Below are 18,949 nucleotides of genomic sequence, written 5' to 3'. Positions count from 1 at the left end.
GTGTGTTCCTTGGGTCATCATCTGTACCTTCCCTCTCCCCACTTAAACAAATTGTCTGGCCTGTGTCTGTTAGTCTCTGAAGACTAGGGATGCTCATTTGAAAGATTGTCTAGGGCTTTTGAAACAATATTGAAACTTCCCTTGTGATAGCTGGAGGTCATGTTTTTTTAAACACTTAGATTCTTGCTATCCAGAGCATATGTTCTCTTATGTTCTCTTGTTATCTTTTAATTGGTTTCTATTCTAAATTTAATACCAACTGTTCATGCTGGCGGCAGTGGCTGCTGCTGCTTTTGGAACTGGGATGGTGCCTGTCAGCCTCAGAACTCGGTGTGTGAAGTCAGAACCTTTATTACCACTGCTATTTCCTACCTCCCCTCCTGGCTGCTCCCCCACCTGGCAGCTGCTGCACTCCAGATCTCTCCATTTCTTGTCTCATTCTTTGTTTGGCTCCTTGTTTTAATTCCAGATGCTGGGGAACTTGACAACCATGGTTACACTTAAAAGCATAATTAGAGTTGAGTTCCATGTAGTATTGATCAGGCATGTGCTTTCCAAGGGAAGGATTTTGCATCTGTCATGGAGGTTGTCATAGTATCTTGCTGCAAGTTGCTGGGATGTGAGATAATTAGAAGCTAGAGGGAAGGCCGTTTTCTGTGACCAGTGAAAGGAGGGGGAGAAGTACTGGGCTGCTACTTTCTTCCAGAATGGAAGTCTCTAACCTTCCATGGTACCTCTCTGTGCTCCTCCAGCAGTCTGAGAATGACCCTGTTGCCCATTAACAGAGACGCATTCTTTAAAGCAGCGGTTCTCAACTTGCAGCCCATGGGCCACATGCAACCCAGTCAGCATACTGCAGCGAGCCTTGTGACATCTTGTTAAAAAAAAAGGAAAGATTGGTGCCCAAGTTTTGTTAGAGCCAAGGAGAAAAACGTGAGAAACTGCAGGTTCCCCTTGCAGGCTGGCAGAGTTCTAGCTTGCAAGGTGTTGCTTGGGACTGGGGGGGAACATAGATTCATAGATTCATAGATGTTAGGGTCGGAAGGGACCTCAATAGATCATCGAGTCCGACCCCCTTCATAAGCAGGAAAGAGTGCTGGGTCTAAATGACCCCAGCTAGATACTCGTCTAACCTCCTCTTGAAGACCCCCAGGGTAGGGGAGAGCACCACCTCCCTTGGGAGCCCGTTCCAGACCTTGGCCACTCGAACTGTGAAGAAGTTCTTCCTAATGTCCAGTCTGAATCTGCTCTCTGCTAGCTTGTGGCCATTGTTTCTTGTAACCCCCGGGGGCGCCTTGGTGAATAAATCCTCACCAATTCCCTTCTGTGCCCCCGTGATGAACTTATAGGCAGCCACAAGGTCACCTCTCAACCTTCTCTTGCGGAGGCTGAAAAGGTCCAGTTTCTCTAGTCTCTCCTCGTAGGGCTTGGTCTGCAGGCCCTTGACCATATGAGTTGCCCTTCGCTGTACCCTCTCCAGGTTATCCGCATCCTTCTTGAAGTGTGGCGCCCAGAATTGCACGCAGTACTCCAACTGCGGTCTGACCAACGCCCTATAGAGGGGAAGTATCACCTCCCTGGACCTATTTGTCATGCATCTGCTGATGCACGATAAAGTGCCATTGGCTTTTCTGATGGCTTCGTCACACTGCCGGCTCATGTTCAACTTGGAGTCCACTAGGACTCCAAGATCCCTTTCCACGTCTGTGCCACCCAGCAGGTCATTCCCTAGGCTGTAGGTGTGCTGGACATTTTTCCTCCCTAGGTGCAGCACTTTGCATTTCTCCTTGTTGAACTGCATCCTGTTGTTTTCTGCCCACTTGTCCAACCTATCCAGGTCTGCCTGCAGCTGTTCCCTGCCCTCCGGCGTGTCCACTTCTCCCCATAGCTTTGTGTCATCTGCAAACTTGGACAGAGTACATTTCACTCCCACGTCCAAGTCGCTGATGAAGACATTAAAGAGTATCGGTCCAAGGACCAAACCCTGTGGGACCCCACTGCCCACACCCTTCCAGGTCGAGACCGACCCATCTACCACGACTCTTTGGGTGCGACCCTCTAGCCAATTCGCCACCCACCGGACTGTGCAGTCATCCACATCACAGCCTCTTAATTTGTTCACCAGTATGGGGTGGGATACCGTATCGAAGGCCTTCCTGAAGTCCAGGTATACGACATCCACCCCTCCAGGCGTTTTGTCTTACCAATCTCATCTCCTTCTACGACCCGGTCTCTCACCACTTGGACATGGGAGACGAGGTAGACATTATATACCTAGACTTCCAAAAGGCTTTTGATCTAGTATCCCATGATATCCTTGTGGGAAAACTGAAAGATTGTGGGCTCAGCTGCTTGACGGTTCAGTGAATGGAAAACTGGCTACAGGATAGGACCCAGAGAGTTCACATGAATGGATCCGTGTCACCCTGGCGCAAAGTGGCTAGTGGTGTCCCTCAGGGCTCCATGCTTGGACCGGTGCTTTTCGACATCTTTATCAATGATTTGGATGGGGGAGTGAAAAGCTCACTGGCCAAGTTCACGGACTACACCGACTTATGGAGCAGTGTGGTCACTTCAGAAGATAGGTTGCAAATACAGGCAGACCTGGACAGGCTCAAGACTTGGGCAGATGAAGTTTAACACTTCCAACTGTAAGGTGCTCCATCTGCGGGGAAACGACCCTCAACATACATACAGGCTCAGTGCTGACAGCTTGACTTGCACCATGGCCAAAAGGGACCTAGGGGTAATGACTGACCATCGCATGAATATGAGCTGTCAGTGCGAGGCGGTGGTTAGCAGGGCAGATAACATGATGGCATGCATCAACCAATGCATCTCGTGTAAAACTAAGGAAGCGATGCTCCCACTGTACTTAGCACTGGTGAAACCATGGTTGGAGTACTGTGTCCAGTTCTGGGCACTGCACTTCAGTAAGGACATGGAAAAACTTGAGAAGGTACAGAAAAGAGCCACCCATATGATCAGGGACTTGCAAGGCAAGCCATATGAGGAAAGACTGATGGACCTGGGCCTCTTTAGCCTAAAGAAGAGAAGGTTGAGAGGGGACATGATAGCGGCTTACCACTATATCAGAGGAGTGCATCAGGAGCTTGGTGAACAACTGTTCCCTAGGGCACTCCTGGGGAAGACCAGGACCAATGGATATAAACTCCTGGAAGGCTGCTTCAGGCTTAATACCAGGAAAAATGCCTTCACAGTCAGGGTGTCCAGACTGTGGAATAAACTCCCTCTAGAGGTGGTGGAGTCACATACCCTGGAGGTTTTCAAGAGAAGACTGGACAGTCACCTCGCTGGGGTCACCTAACCCCAGTTGTCTTCCTGCCTAGAGCGGTGGGGCTGGATCCGATGATTTGCAAGGTCCCTTCCAGCCCCTAACAATCTTTGAATCTATGAATTGAGAGCTGCAAGTGTGGTCCAGTATGGCAAATAGGCTGAGAACCACTGCTCTAAAGGACCATAGTTATTCATCTGCCCCTTCTTCAGATTCTAGGTGCACTGAGTGAAGAGTGTCATGTCTGACCCAAGGGGGCAAGTTGCTGAGATATGAAGGAGCCAGATTATTTTTTCACCTTCTTGTACCATCTTCTGAAATCACTACTGCAGTACAACCCAAGAGTTCCTGCCTCCTAGGGATAAACCTTTCACCCCCTTTACCGTACCATCAGCCTCAAGGACATGGGAAGGGAATACAGGGCTGCTGAGCAGCTAAGACACTTGCTCCTTCAGCAGGGGCTCTGCTTACACTGACTTGTGTCCCTGTGTTTTCCCTCCCTGTATACATATTTCTTCTTTATCTCTGTGAACTTGGCACCTCATCTCTAGAAGAGGCCAGAGCTGACTCTGACAGCTCCTTCCCATTGAGACACCATAACAAGGTTGTTTTCCTAAGCGCCCAGCAGCCAGCAGTACCCCTTATGAGCCAGGTTTTCAGCAGAACTGTGCCCACTGGAATAACATCCTTTAGAGTAGTGTTTGCCAAACTTTTGCTACCTGGGGCATACTTTTCTTTCCAAATTAAAATTGGAGGCAGTGTTCACTCTTGCACCCTTTGTAAGTCACTGCTGTAAAGATAGAAGTGTTTTGGAATCAAATCGTATCGAAAATCCGAACCCTAGTTCTCCATGTGTGTATGTATATGTGTATTTTTCAAACCATATAACATATGGCTTCCCTGCCAGAGGAAATCATAACCGATTCTGAGATGTACTGGTAAAAATAACACCACATACATTGTTCTTTAAGATATACCCATACTTCACAATCTCTTTAGCCTCAAGGCTGCCCTCCATAACATTTCTGCATGTTGTGGTGCCCCAGTAAAATCACTGAGAGAGATCTAAATTCAGAGAAGATATGGAGGGGGCCTGGAGGCTAAAAATATATTGAGAATTACTCATCTAGCTGGTGCTATTTAAGAGTGGCAGGGGCAGGAGCTCACCCTGCTCCTTCTAGTGTCTGCCCTCTCCTGGCCCCTGGCTGGTATCTCAGGGGCCAGCGGGGTTACTCCTGCAGGATCTTACATGGCAGTGATTACACCTGTGAACCCTCCTGCTGTCCCTGGGAGCGTGGGAGGAGTGAAGGGGATGAGCCAGGCTGCAAAGCACAGCTCCCATCTATTCGTCTGACCAGCCATTTGCCTGCTCACAGCAGAGCATGCTACTAGGAGTGTGTTTGGGGGGGAAGGAGGGTAGCATAGGGGCTGCCTGGAGGCAGGGATTGGTGGGGAAGGTAGCAGTAGTGGCAGCAGTCTTCAGAGGAGCAGTTGCAGGCACTCCTGGAGTAGTTGGGACAGGTTTAGGTTGTCGGGTGGAGGAGAAGAGGATTTACCTTCTCACACAGGTGGATCTGAAGGTATGTTTCTGTTGCTCATGTGACACACCAGTATGGCTTGGCACATCCTTTGGGAATCACTGCTTTAAAGTGTTTTGGAACCAAAGCCTTGGTTCATAAACCCCAGCCCTAGTACTCCATCCTGTGAGCCTCTGAACACTCCCGTCTCATTGGCCTGAGTACTGTGCAGGATTGGGCCTTTACTGCTGTTTCAGGGAGCCAGCCTGGCAGTCATAACTATGAGAGGACTTTCCACACTGCCTGCCCTGTTCAATAATGGGCCTGTTCAACTAGAGGTGTGGCAGGAATGGCTAGTACAAAGTATGATGCTGATTTTTGTGATGTGGGTGCTTTGGAAGGAGATCCTGTTTGTCTGTGTCCTATTCATCGAGCTGTCTGTCTGTCTTCATTCTTCAGTGGCTTTCCTCAAGGTGGTGCCTGAGCACATCCCACATTATGAAGACTTTTGTCTCTTTTAGTTACCAAGTGTAGCAATACAATGGATAGCTTTTTGGCAGAGTGAGGAGAGCATTTGTAAGGAAAAAGTCCTCTGGGATCCAACTGATGAGCCAGGCACATGGAGACATTAAGGGGATCTGCTCTTGCTTACCTTCATGTGTCCATCATTATGTCCCAGTTCTGCCAAAAAGGCCCAACTTATTTCACCAAAACCATGTCTGTATTTCAGTACCAAACACACACACACATGCTCTGTCTGTTCAGGCAAAAGTGGCCAACTCTTTTCTAGTTCTTGTCCCCTGCCCTCACACACTTGTGATGACATTCAGACATATAAATACATACATACACACATAATTTGGACCCAGGACTAGGACAAGCATGGCTATTTTCTGCCAGCCAGCTCTGTACCAGGGTGGCTCCTGACCTGAGCTTCAAAAGATGCATACCCCATTCAGTTACCAGTGTCTAATGTGGATCTTGCTTAGAGCTTCAATTTTGCAATAGGCTAAGCTAAGTACCCAGTGGCTCCTGTGGAGAACAATGGGGAATGTACACACGCCCACGCCTGTACAGGAGACAATGAGAGCTGCTTTTGAAGATCTGGCACCACATTTTCAAAGCTCAGCGGTGGGCAGAGAGCTCGCTCTTCCCCTTTCTTTTCAATCAAGATGTTTCTTTTGAAGATTTCCCCCCCGGTATTTTGGTCCGTTTCACCCCACACAGTGTTATTCTATAGAAACTTTTCTTTAAAAGAGAGAGGCCCTTTTGCTTAATTCAGTCAGGGTGGTGGAGATTGCACAGCTTTTGAGGTTGTTGGGTGAACTCGTATCTGACCGCACACTTCAGCTTTTCTCTGCAACGTGATGCAGCTTGTCTCCCCGCAAGTGTGTTGCCTATTGATTGACTCAGTGGGTCTTTAAAACCACTACTATCATACAGTTAGTCCTAGGTTTGGAACAATACATGACTTCACAGCACCACCTTGCGTTTACTCTGCTATTTAGCTGTTCCATATGCTGCAACACTGCCTAGGTATAGACTCACCTGTTTAATTACAGGTAATAAGCATTATAGGGACAATTCAAAGCATGTTGAGATAGCAGTCTGAACTACCAGTTCCCCACCCACCATTGTAACTTTCTGCTAGTAAATCTTGACTACAGATATTACTGGGCTTGATGCCAGCAAGTGTCACAGATAGATTTCAGGAAGATGGAGAGGAATGCTTTTCAGGAGGCAGATTTGATGTCACTTCATGTAAGTCCTATTTTTATTAAGTCATGGTGAAAATATTTGCATGGTACTACTCATTCATAGATCCCAAAATACTTTACAAAGGTTATGCCAGCATTGTTGTCTCCCATTTTAGAGATGGGAGATACTGGGCATGGCTACATGAGATGCTTTACTCAAGATTAGAGGAAATTACTGCACAGTAAGTGTTACCATCTACACGTGCAGATGCTTACTGCACAGTAATTTACTCTAATGGTGAGTAAATTTGCTACCTGTAAATACAAGCAGCAAATTTATTCTCAGTTAGTTACTGTGCCATATAGCACATGTAGATGGCTGACCGAGAGCAAACTTGCTCCCCTTTAGCTGAGCAGCAGGGAGTGGGAGATTGCTTCCTGTCCCTGGAGGCTGCCTGCTGCTGGGGCATGCTCTGCCACTGGAGCCCAGGCAGGAGCAATGTCCTCCTGCTTCAGCAGCAGGGAGTTCCCAGCCCTGGCTTCCCAAATGCAGTTGTGGAGAAGGGGCTGAGAAGATTTTTCCTAGTTCCAGCTCCGTGATCATGGAGCTGTGACTGGGAACAAATTCCCCAGTCTGTTCCTAGCCCCTGCTCTGTGCCCACAATCTCCCCAGCCCCCACCCCACAATTGTGGAGCAGAGGCTGGAAACTGTCTCAGTCAGGGTCAGGTCCCAACCCCATGCCCCGATCAAGTGATTGAGGCAGAGGGCTTGGAAAGAGCTGTGGGGGAGGAGCAGGTCCCAGCCCCCTGCCCCAATCTACTGGTGGGGCAGCTAGCAGTAAGTCCCTGGGTGGGTGGGGAATCCCCCACCAGTGGATCGGGGCAGGGGGTTGGGACCTGTCCCTCCCCTGCAGCTCTTTCCAAGCCCCCTGCCCCCAATTGGGGAGTCAGGGTCAGCAGCTCCCTGCTGCTGGGGCAGGGGGACATTGTCCACACCCAGGCTGTGGTGGCAGAGCCTGTCCTGGCAGTCCTGGCCCCAAGCTCTCTCCCAGTCCCTATGCTGGCACCCATAGGGAGCCTAGAGCTCCCTCTGGCTGCTGCAGGGGGCTGGTACACAGCTGGAGGGGGCAGGAGCAGATTGCTGCCAGGAGCAGCAAATCTGCTTCTGCATCCCTGCACATGTAGATGCCTGCCCCAGGTGAGTATACTCTAGAGTAATTTTCTCTAAAATAAACCCACCCCGCAGTATTTGCACATGTTGTTTGCACTGAGGCACAGAGTTGTTTGTTCCAGAATACTCTGAGATGGGGCCAGATCCAAAGTTTTTAATTCTTCCAAGACCGTTTTAGGCTGGACATAAGGAAAAATTTCTTTACTGTCCGAGCCCCCAAGGTCTGGAATAGACTCCCTCCAGAAGTGGTGCAGGCACCTACTCTGGACTCATTCAAGAAACGTTTGAATGCTTATCTTGCTGGGATCCTTTGACCCCCAGCTGGCTTCCTGCCTCTGGGGCAGTGAGCTGGACTTGATAATCTTTGAGGTCCCTTCCAGCCCTGAAGTCTATGAAAAAGTCCCCTTCCCTTTCGTGTCAGTGAACTCTGGATCAGGCCTCCAATTGCTTTGTAAGTTGAAAGGAAAGATGATGAGCTGCCCTATTCTGGCTGGAATGAGAGGTGCTGAAATGCTTGCAGTTGTTGCCTTTGAATCAACGGTGAACCACAAAAGAACCAACATTTTCAAGTGTCAAGCAGCGAAAGTCAGGGTTTCCCCTCAGCTCTAACCTAGGAATGGCTCAGGGGATTCCTCTTACATGTAGAAACAAAATGGTTTTGGGGTGGGACCAAGCATAAGACATTTCAGAGGCGTTTCAGCTCTAGAGGAGGGAACTCTGATCCTGCAAAACAGGTCTGAAGGGAAACCAGAGCACCCCTGAACTCTAGTTTACATTGCCCCCACATCTACATGAGAGAGGCTCCCTCCAGTGGATACTGTTATCACTGCAGGTGAAATACAGTCCAGTTGCACAAAGCCTGAGAACTCTGTGACTGGTGTGAACAGCAGCTGGGGAAGTGAAGTGACCCTGCTTCAGCCCAAGGCCAGGATGTGGTGAATTTGTGGGACAAAGGGGTTATGTCACTTGTTAGTAGTAGAGCCAGGAAGGGGACTTGGCAATCATGATTTCCAGCCTAAACATCAGTCAGCATTTTCTTTCTTTGCCTATGAATCAAACTGTGTATTTCTAACATCCTCACGGAGTTACAGGGTTTTTTGGGAGCTGTTTTTTGAGCTGTTGCTTTCAGGTTATTTTGTCCCTAAGGAGAACAGGAAAGAGGGCATTAAGCCCAGTGCCATAAATCAGCCTGATTTCCCAATCCAGATCCACCTGTTCTTATTTTACAGGAAATTCCCCCTCGGACGAGTCGGAGGAGCGGGAACGGGACCCCAAGGTTCTCACCTTCCCCGAGTACGTTGCCAGCCTGTCGGAGTCGGGCACCAAGCGCATGGCTGCCGGCGTCCGCATGGAGTGTCAAAGCAGAGGCCGCTGCCCCTCATCTTGCCCACTTTGCCACGTGACTGTGAGCCCAGACACACCGGCAGAGCCAATTTTGCTGGAGGTCACCAAAGCAGCACCTATCTATGAGCTGGTCACCAACAACCAAACCCAGCGGGTAGGGGCCCAGTTGCTGAGGGAGGGATAAACTAAAGAAGGATTGTTTATAGTAGGAGCGTGGGGGCAAGAGGACTTCGTAGTTAATCCACTTGGGCCAAAGTTTAGATACCAAACCCCAGGGCCAGGCTCAACGATGCCAGCACTGAGGCATCTTGCCCTGTATCTTTGTGTTGCTGTTGTTTTGTGGGGGGGTCTTGTCAGCTCTTGTACTTCTGAGTGCAAGCAGCCTGCAAGCCCTGCATGGTTTGGTGCCTGTCTTAACATGGTTAACAACAAACAGATGCTATGGTCCTGAAGGGATTAAGGGCAGGGGTTACAGACTGGCCACCTTGCCTCTTAGCCACTGGCCTAATCACTTATCATGTTAACCCATGAGCAAGCCTGAAGGGGGTTTGGTATCAGACGAGTGGTCAGAAGTAGCTGAGATGCTTTCCTGGGACAGGAATCTTCCTTGCAGGGGGGTGTTCTCCCCTGCCAGGGGTGGAGGGATGCTGCTGCTCTGACATGCTGCTATCCTGTTATACTGAGTAGTACCACTGAAACTCGCTACCCATGGGGAAAGGTAATATGCCTGCTTACAGGGAGAAAGGTAGCAGGCCTGTGGTCAGGTGCCTTCTGCAGACCCTAAACCCTTTCGGCTTCTGTCTTCATGTCTTTCTCTGCTGAGGTGTCCCAGAGCTCCCAGCTGGCTGGCAGTGTCTGCCTAGTGAGGGGAGGGGAGCATCCTGTGAGGAAGGCATTACAAGGGGTCCTATCTGAGCAGCACACTGGGTGGTGGGAGGTGGTAGTTCCTGCTTGCCTGGCTTTGACCCTCTTCTCTTCCCCCTCAGCTGTTGCAGGAGGCCACCATGAGCTCCCTCTGGTGCTCGGGGAGTGGGGATGTCATCGAGGACTGGTGTCGGTGTGACTCAAGCGCTTTTGGTGCTGATGGGCTCCCAACCTGCGCACCCCTCCCACATCCAGTGTATGTCTTCCATGCTCTGATTTGATCCCCATCCTTCCACCTTGCTCTGCATAAGTGGTTGCTCTTTAAGGGGACAGCTGGTAAAGGGCCCTGATGTAAGGGACCATGGTGCTAGTCCAAGAAAGTGACAGCACTGAGAATGCAAGCTTTTCCTACACCGCCCTGGGCTCATCTACATGTGAGATGGACTGCACGGTCATTTAGTACTTGCTTTACTAAACAGCTGTGCAGTAACCACCAGTATTGCACAGTCCCAACGTGGCATGGGTCATTTTCGATGCTACTGCTCAGTAGCATTGGCATCGTAGATCATGCCTGACTATTCTAAGTTGCTGTATCAATGAGCTACATCGCTGTAGCTCATTACTGTGACAATGTAGCATTTCATATACACATGCCCCCTGTTGATGGGCCTGAACCCTAATCTAGAGCAACTACTACTTGGCATAATGAGGAAGCTTTTTATGGCTCAGGTGCTGGGGGCTGCATTTCTCACCTAGGGTTGGGTCATCCCAGAAAACTGTGGAGTTAGGAAGTTTTTACAGAGGGCAGTTATGCAGGATCCAGGGTGACATCTCAGCTTGCCTCAGTTATAGCAGTACAGAATGTGGGAGTCAGTGCTGACAGCTTCTGTGGTCTCTTGTTATCATTGTAAAGGTGGTAGGGCAGCTCCTGAGGACACTCCCACTTCTGAATAAACTTACAGGCTGGATGGGGTGGGAGTATGCAGAGCACAAGGCTTTTGTAGGTCACTTTTAGCCCCACCTTCTGCCTTCAGTGCAGGGGCTTGAGTGGCACCCTGCAGTATGAAGCTCTGATCCACAGTTTCAAATGCAGCCCATCTTGGGTACCACAGGGCATGTCTTCACAGTAAAACTGAGGTGTGATTGTAGCACATGCTAGCATGCCCTAATGACCTTGATTTAGCTAGTGGAATAGTTATAGCAGTGAAGACATGGCAGCATGGGCTTTAAGTCATGCTACTAGCAACCAGGGTATATACCACAGGATCCCTGGGTAGTTTGCTGTCTGGCTGCTCACATGAGCCATTGGCCATTGCACCATGTCTCCAATGCTGTTGATACCTATGTGAGCTAGATTGAGCTAGCGCAGACTACAACCACATCCTAAGGGAGCAGTGACTGGGACTGTGGTATATGCTGAAGAGGTGTGAGAAAAGAGGAATGTGGGTGCCAGAGGTGGACAGGAGCTGCTGTTTAAAGAGCTTGACCTGTCATGTTTCCCCACTCCCCTCCAGCCTGAGGCTCTCCACAGTGCATGAACCCAGCAGCACATTGGTGGTGCTAGAATGGGAACACTCAGAGCCACCGATTGGAGTGCAGATTGTTGATTACCTCATCCGCCAGGAGAAGGTCACCGACAGGATGGATCACTCCAAAGTAGAGACCGGTGAGTACAGGTCAGAGGGGCTCTGGTCCTTCAGCAGCCGGTACTGGGCTTTACCCTTCTCAGAAGCAAGGAGAGGCTAAACCTGCTAGAAACCAATATGCTATTTTCCTGTTGCTTGAGGAAGACCTTTGCCATGTCAAATCTGCATTTTACAGTGTGGTCTAGGCAGCAAAGGCTGCAACTGGGAGCAGGTGAATGCAGTGGCAAGCATTAGTGAAGCTCTTTAGCACTTGCTTAACTTGAAACCTACAAGTAATTCCAATGAAGCCAGTAGCTAGACTCTGGCAGGAGTGTCCTCTATGTAGCTACCGGCTTCAGTTGGACCGGTTGTGGGCTTACAGTTAAGCAGGCAGATACTGAAGGGCTTTGCTGGGTCAGGGCCACAAGTCCCTTTTTTTATTTGTTTATATGACTTCCCATTTTCCTTTTGGCCTGAAATCTGCAATGCTTGAATGGTTTTGGAAAGTTGGAGGAAAATCCGTTCTGCCAGTTGACCAACATGACACTGGAAAAATAGCCATTCCTGTCTCCCCTTAGTAGCAAAGTCATCACTGCTTTCCTCTTGTCACCCATCAAACTTAGGTACCTGAAACTTGGCATGTTTATAGGCCACCCTGATTCATCTGTGAGCCTACTCAAAATGGGAAGGAGAGAAAGGTGGTTGTGAACGGGTCCGTCTCCCCCAGCGCCCCCACTTCTGATGATGAAGACTCAGTTGTCCTACAGCTCTGGGTGTTTCTTCTCCTGCAGTAGGTCCAATAAAAACAGGTTTTCCTTTATCTGGAAGACTGCCACAGAACTCGCACCTTCCCCTTAGTGGCTTCTAACACAGAAATTCACCTCAGAACTTATGTTGCAGCTCAGGGTCATCATGAGGCAGGAGGAGGGAGCAGCGTAAGCAGTTTTCTTACCCTTCCCCAGCTCATTTAGCATATTCTCACTTCACTTCTCCTCCATAGTTCCCAAATTGTTAATGTTGCATGGCAGGGAATTTAAGATGCACCAGTCCAAATTGGCCACAGTCAGCTTGTTAAGAGAGCATCGTCTCTTCAGCCCTGCTCCTGACCTTCTGGCTGAAGGCAGTGGTGGGAGCCTTGCTGCCTTTGCTCATTGCAGCTGGTGCTACTTAGTTCAGGAATATTCAAATCCTTCTGAGGTATTGGGCTCACTGGTCTGTCTTGTGGCTTGAGGTAAAACTCAAGCAGAAATTTGCTATTAATCCTTCGGATCCCTCTCCCATTCTCCTTGCTCAGCTCTGTACAGTTGGGATGGGATGGGAATGCAATTACTCTTTCTTCTTCCTTTCTTCTTCCCCTAGAGACGGTGCTGAGTTTTGTGGATGACATAATTTCTGGAGCCAAGTCCCCCTGTGCAATGCCAGCACAAGTGCCTGACAAGCTGTCTTCTACCATCTCCTTGATTATTCGCTGCTTGGAGCCTGACACCACTTACATGTGAGTTACACTCCGTCCAGCTGGCTATTTCCAACGTTGCACTGGTTGCCTCTGATTTGTGACTTCTAGCTTTTCTCCTAATTGTTTTGGGGGGCGGGGTATGGAAAGCAGGTATGTTCATTCTCTGCCATTTCATAAGGCATGACCCCTCTCCTGGTTGTTGACTGTATCTGTGTGGCATGAGGGAATCCTGCTCCTGATACTGCTGGGCTTTTGCCTTGCCCACCCATGTGGGAGATGTCATGGCCATCAGGGTAGGGTTCACTTTGCTTTGTACAAGGTAAGGCTGGGGAGATCTGCATTCCCACCCTTTTTCTTTATACCTGGATGATCTCTTCCAGCTTTATCTTATGTGATCTGACTGGACTCATGCTGTAACTTCCCTCCCCCCACACAAGCAGAGTCAAGTTATTCTTTCTGGTAAGCCAGCACTCTGCACCATGCACCCAGGCTCTTCTGAACTGGCCGTGCTACCAGTGCAGCAAGTGTCAGCCACTTAAGACACCTGCTTGAGCTAGGTGAAGTAACTAGACTCAGTAGGGATACCAAGTAGCTGAGTTTGGCATGTGCCTTCTGACTAGTTTCTTACATCTTGTTGGGCCTGCACTGCAAGGGAGCACACGTTAGCTTGGGGAAGCCTGCATCCCTAAGAGAGAAATGCCTCATGTTTTAGCATGGCCTCTTGTTTGCCTAAGTGGTGGTAATTGTACACATTCCTCCAGATGGGCATCTGCTGTAGGCAGGCATGTGCATGTGCATGTGAAAGTCCAGTCTGCCTGCTTGCTCTGAGATGTGATGATATCTTCGTCTCTGCCTCTCCCACCAGGTTCACACTTTGGGGAGTTGATAACACAGGGAGACGTTCAAAGTCAAGTGATGTGACAGTCAAGACCCCATGCCCCGTGGTAGATGATGTGAAGGCTCAAGGTAATGGTAAAGATACTGCAGGGGTGGGCAAAATACGGCCCGCGGGCTGGGTCCAGCCCACCAGGCCATTCCATCTGGCCTGCGGGACCCCTAAAAAAAATGTAGAAAATTAATATTTCTCTGCCCTTGGTTCCTGTCAAAAATGACAGGAACCAAGGGCAGTAGGACCCAGAGGAAGCCCGGTGGGCTCCCACAACAGCAGGCTGCCTGGCCCCACCCCTCCAGCCGGAAGCCCCTGTCAGGGTCTCTGGGCTGGGAGCACATGGCTGCTGCAACATGGGAAGCTCAGGTAAGTGGGGGCGGGGGGAACCCTGGGCAGGGAAGGAGCGGGGGGGGGGGGGGGAGCGGCTCCTCCCCGCCCACGCCTGGTGCCCTGCGCTGCAGCTGCTTGCAGCCTGCATGGGGCTGCCTGTACCTACTCCGGACAGCCCCATGTGGGCTGTGAGCGCCTGCAGCAGGGAGCTCCGGCCATGGGGCGGGGGAGGGGCCACTTTTCCCCACGCTCAGCACAAGCTTCCCTGCTGGTGAGCAGGGGGTTGGGGCTGAGCGCTGCCCCCCACCTGTACCGCGGGGCTGGGGAGCACTGGGAGTGAGTGGGCGGGGAGCCAGCGGGAGCATGGGGCCCACACCGGTGTCCCGAGCCCAGCGCCAGTGGGGCCCGGAGCAGGGTGGCAGGAGCGCGGGGTCCCAGCCGGCAGGGGCTCTGTGGAGCCGGGCCAGCTCCTCCCTCCCTGCTAATGCAGGCCAGCCCGGCTCCACAGACCCTTGGTGGCCTGCGCCTCGCTCTGGGCCCTACTGGTGCTGGCCCTGGGACACTGGTCCCAAGATGGTGATCGGGGGGGGGCACCTGTCAAGGGACAGGGCACCTGTCAAGGAGTGGGGCTACCCATGCGGCCCTCGACAGCCTGCCAAAACTGGGTAAGCGGCCCTCCGCCCAAAATAATTGCCCGCCTCTGATATACTGGCTATCCCTTATAGCACAACCCAGGCCAGAGATGCCTTCTCTTAGCACCATGGGACTGTAGGGTAGACTACAGTCACTGCACTCAATATCATCTAGAGTAAGTTACATCTATGCCCTTGCTTTTTGGGCTAGTTGTAGAGAAATGCCAAAACAAAAGCACTGGGTTTGAACAGCCCTTAAGCTGGGTAGAATCCAGGACCAGGTCCAAGTTGGTTCCACGTGCATGATGGGCAAAACTGAAGCAGAACCCACCTCTCTCCCACATTGAATATTGGCTATGTTTGCATCTAGAGTCAAACCTTTTGGCAGAGACATGGGTTTGATTCCTGGACACACATATAACTATAGCCATTGAGGCACCAAACGTGAACTTGGTCTGGCTTTTGGACTCTGTCTCAGTGGTCTAAAAGAGGGATGCAAGTTCTGGGCAGCTTCCACTCTTCCATACTCCTGCCTACGTGTATGTGTCAAAGGTCCTGGTCACCTCTCACACATGCACCATGATGCAGAAAGATCGACGGTTGCCTACTACTACAATGAATCACCACCTTGGGGCTCTGGTGACTGTTTTCTTATGAATTATGACAAATGTGGTTAAATGTTGGCAGAATTACAATCTGAGGTTGCCTGGCTGCTCCTCCATTATGCTTACTGAGACAGAGGCTGTTGTAATCATCTTGGTGCAGCTAGACTGAGCCTTCAGAAAGGCAGCAGGGGTCAAATATGCTTGCCGTTTAGGAGGTAGAATATATGTATTTGTTTAAACATCCCCTCCAGGGTGGTTGGGAATGAGATGCATTATTTTAAGTGGCAATGAGAATTAATCTCAAGCCATACCAAGGCCACATTGACAGTATAGCACCACCTCTGCTCATATTAGACAGCATCCCAAAGGGTATGACTGGTATATGAGTACTAAGAGTATCTGCAGTAAAAAAATCCAGAGCACACAAGCTTCAAATGTACTAGGATTGCTGCAGTTTTGGAGGCATAAACCAATCTCTGAGTGTTGGGAGTCAGGAGACAGGGTTCTTACACTGTCCTTCAAAGATCTGGTTCTGGTAGTTGTCAGAGATGAGAAACTGGATGAGACTGACCACAGGCCTTATCCAGTTTGGGAAGTCTGTTCCCTTGTTCCTCTGTTAGGATGCATTCTGTTGATACAGTGCAAACTACAAGACAGTGGGTGGATTCCTGCTCCTTCATATTGACGGAAATTTTGTCATTGACTGTAGCCACGCCAGGATTTTGCCCCAGGGGCTTTCCTTAAAAGCTGAGATGCTTGATAGTGCATTTCCTTCTTCTATATTAAGCACATTGAGGGCCCTTTCCATCTTTTTATCCAGAAATAGCAGACAAGATCTACAATCTTTTCAATGGCTACACCAGTGGTAAAGAGCAACAAACAGCTTACAACACCCTGCTGGACCTGGGTTCACCCAGCCTGCACCGGGTCCTCTACCATTACAACCAGCATTATGAGAGCTTTGGAGAGTTCACCTGGCGATGTGAAGATGAGCTAGGACCCAGGTAAGCCAGTAAGCCATGTTACTTAGAACAGCAGTTCCACTTCACTCAATACACATGTTAGAATGCCCCACATCACTAGTTATCAGTAAGAAGGTTAAATCTGGCAAATGGACAAGATCAGCAGAAACTGATCTTGACTGTAGACAAGCCATCAGCTGGAATTCCACCATCTTTCCCCAATCTGCCTTCAGTTTATCTTTGTAGATTGACTTGGCTATTTTCACATGATGAAGAAACAGAAGGGATGGGAGGAAAAGACAGCCAAGGGACCCTCTTTTCCACTCATATTGTGGCAACGGTTGCTGCCAGGGGAAAACAGAACATCCTGAAAAAAATAAATGCTGAAGATTTCCTGAACTAATTCAGAGGAGACTGTTCCAGATGTGAGGGGAATGGAATGTGTCTGGGAGGCTGTTCCAAAAGACCTGAGTAGTGGGCAGTACAGTATGGAGTACGGTGGGAGGGGAGCAAGAAAGGGCAATTAAAGCAACTTCAAGATGGCTGTTCTGGATCCTAGGAAAGAGTGGAGGTGGATGAAGCAGACTGGGTTTTGCATGCACACTATATAGGCAAGCACATTTCTGCCATAGTTGATGCAAGCAAACGCTGGGTTTACCTGGCCTCACATTTCATCTTCTTGCTTTTGTCTAACTTGAAATCACTGTGCCTGGCTACATTTGGCTTCTGTGTAATTCTACTGAAAGCAACAGAGTGACATCCAGAAATAGTTCCCTTCTGCTCTCTTTAGTTCTGCTCCTTTGTCCCCAGCTCTGGTTGCACGGGTTAATCATGTTGAAACTAAACACTGTGTGCCTTAAAACTGCTGGCTTGTTGCTGTACTGTCTTAGTTTAAGAACTCATTACCTTGTATGGATCATCATTTATGTTCTCTAGAAGAGCTTGAGGGAGCTGCAGGTTCAGGCTGAAATGCATTGGCAAGAATTGAGAGTGTGCCCATTTCCATGCCTCAGTGTGTCTAGACATAGCACCTCACCATTGTGATATGCCAAACCCCCCTAAAAGGAGGGAAGCCCCTTCTTCTCTCCTTCCCTTGAGCACCTGTGTTCTGAATATAGCTAAAGGAAAAGGATGGCTTGAAACAGAAAGTATCATTATGTCCCTTTAAATTTCTGTGCATTTTGATCCCTCCACCTAAAAACGGATATACAAAAACTATAGAAGGTACAGAGAAGGGCATCAAGGATATAGAGAGACTTCCATATGAGGAGAAACTAAATAGGCTAAGACTTCTCAGCTTAGAAAAAGGATGCCAGAGAAGGACATGATAAAAGTTTATATAATATTAAATGGTGCAGGGAAAGTAAATGGGAATTTATTATTTACTGTCTGCTACAGTACTAGAAGTAGGGGACATAAAACTATTAACTCAGTGATGATGAGCCAGTGATGATGGCAATATTAGCACTATTAGATGTGAAAACACCTATACGTGATTCACAGGATAAATCCAGAAATCTCAAGTAGGTGTCCATAGTGTCAAAGACATTCTGATCTGTTTTGGTTTTTCTAAGATCTTTGTAACTAAAGAATTGTTCTATTACTTTTCAAGAAATGAACGAAAGCTAAGAAGACCTGGCATTTTCAAAGGGGTGCCTTGAGTCTAAAAAGGCTGAGAACCACTGTATTAGGTAGTAGGTTTTAAAGTAACAAAAGGAAGATCTTGATCATGCAGCATGTAATTAACTTGTAGAATTCTTTGCCACAAGATGCTGTGGAAGCTGACAGTTAAACACAATTCAAAACGGGAATGGACAAGAGAATGGAAGAAAGATCCGTCAGCAGGTATTGAACATTGCAGGTAGGGGGAGCAGCCTCTGAATCACAACTTCCTCAACCTCTGAATGCTGGAAGCTACCGTAGTAGAGGAGCAGATGGTGGAAAATTCTGAGCATGTCATGTTTACCCTTCCCCTCAGCATCTCCTCTCTGCCACTGTTTGAGCAGACCTACTTATTATGCCAGGACAGTGGACCTAGGGCCACCAGAAACTACAAGCTCCCCCCTCAACGGCTAGAGGGAGGCCACTAAGTGCACACAACTAATTCTATGGGACAGAAGCTGTTAACACAGGAAGAAGAGAGCAAGTACTGATATGGAACATCTTGCAGGAACCATGCTAATCTTCTCTGTATGTTTTTGGGGAGACAGGATACAGGGCTGGATGGACCTATAGTCTGACTTAGTAAATGGCAGCTTTCGTGTTCTAAGAGCTCAGAATTCACCTGAAAAAAGGCTCTGCCTTTGTCAGTCTTCACAAACACCCATCCTCATCCATGAAACCATGGGGTACAGGAGTGTACACACACCCCCTCCCCCCACCAGGCTTCAGCTCCCCTCTCCAAAATCTTACCATAAGTTGCTTTCACTTAGTCCTGGGTGCTACTTCTGCAGAACTGTGGGAGCCTCCAGCTTCTTCCCCTACATTCCCAGGTTTGAGAGTTTTCTCATCACCTCCTCAGGAGACACCCCATGGACACATCTTGTCCTTTCTTGAATTTCC

The 18,949-nt window shown here is 49.2% G+C and overlaps 1 protein-coding gene across 12 annotated transcripts in view; it reads left to right on the top strand.

Moving 5' to 3' along the window:
• Positions 1–18,949, top strand: part of ASTN1 (astrotactin 1) — a 260,656-nt gene that overhangs the window by 186,614 nt on the left and 55,093 nt on the right. For all 12 annotated transcript variants that reach the window (XR_009462441.1, XM_059728333.1, XM_059728331.1 and 9 more), the window contains 6 exons: positions 8,910–9,178; positions 10,011–10,144; positions 11,403–11,554; positions 12,873–13,008; positions 13,835–13,935; positions 16,246–16,429. Coding sequence is in view for 11 of the 12 variants with exons in the window: in XM_059728333.1 (XP_059584316.1) it covers positions 8,910–9,178; positions 10,011–10,144; positions 11,403–11,554; positions 12,873–13,008; positions 13,835–13,935; positions 16,246–16,429 (976 nt within the window). In the remaining variant the exon portion in view is untranslated. The remainder of the gene's footprint in view (positions 1–8,909; positions 9,179–10,010; positions 10,145–11,402; positions 11,555–12,872; positions 13,009–13,834; positions 13,936–16,245; positions 16,430–18,949) is intronic.

Source organism: Alligator mississippiensis, chromosome 5, assembly GCF_030867095.1.
Source record: "Alligator mississippiensis isolate rAllMis1 chromosome 5, rAllMis1, whole genome shotgun sequence".
Classification (NCBI taxonomy): domain Eukaryota; kingdom Metazoa; phylum Chordata; order Crocodylia; family Alligatoridae; genus Alligator; species Alligator mississippiensis.
Note: the sequence above shows the minus strand (reverse complement) of the source record. Positions and strands in the feature narration are given on the sequence as shown.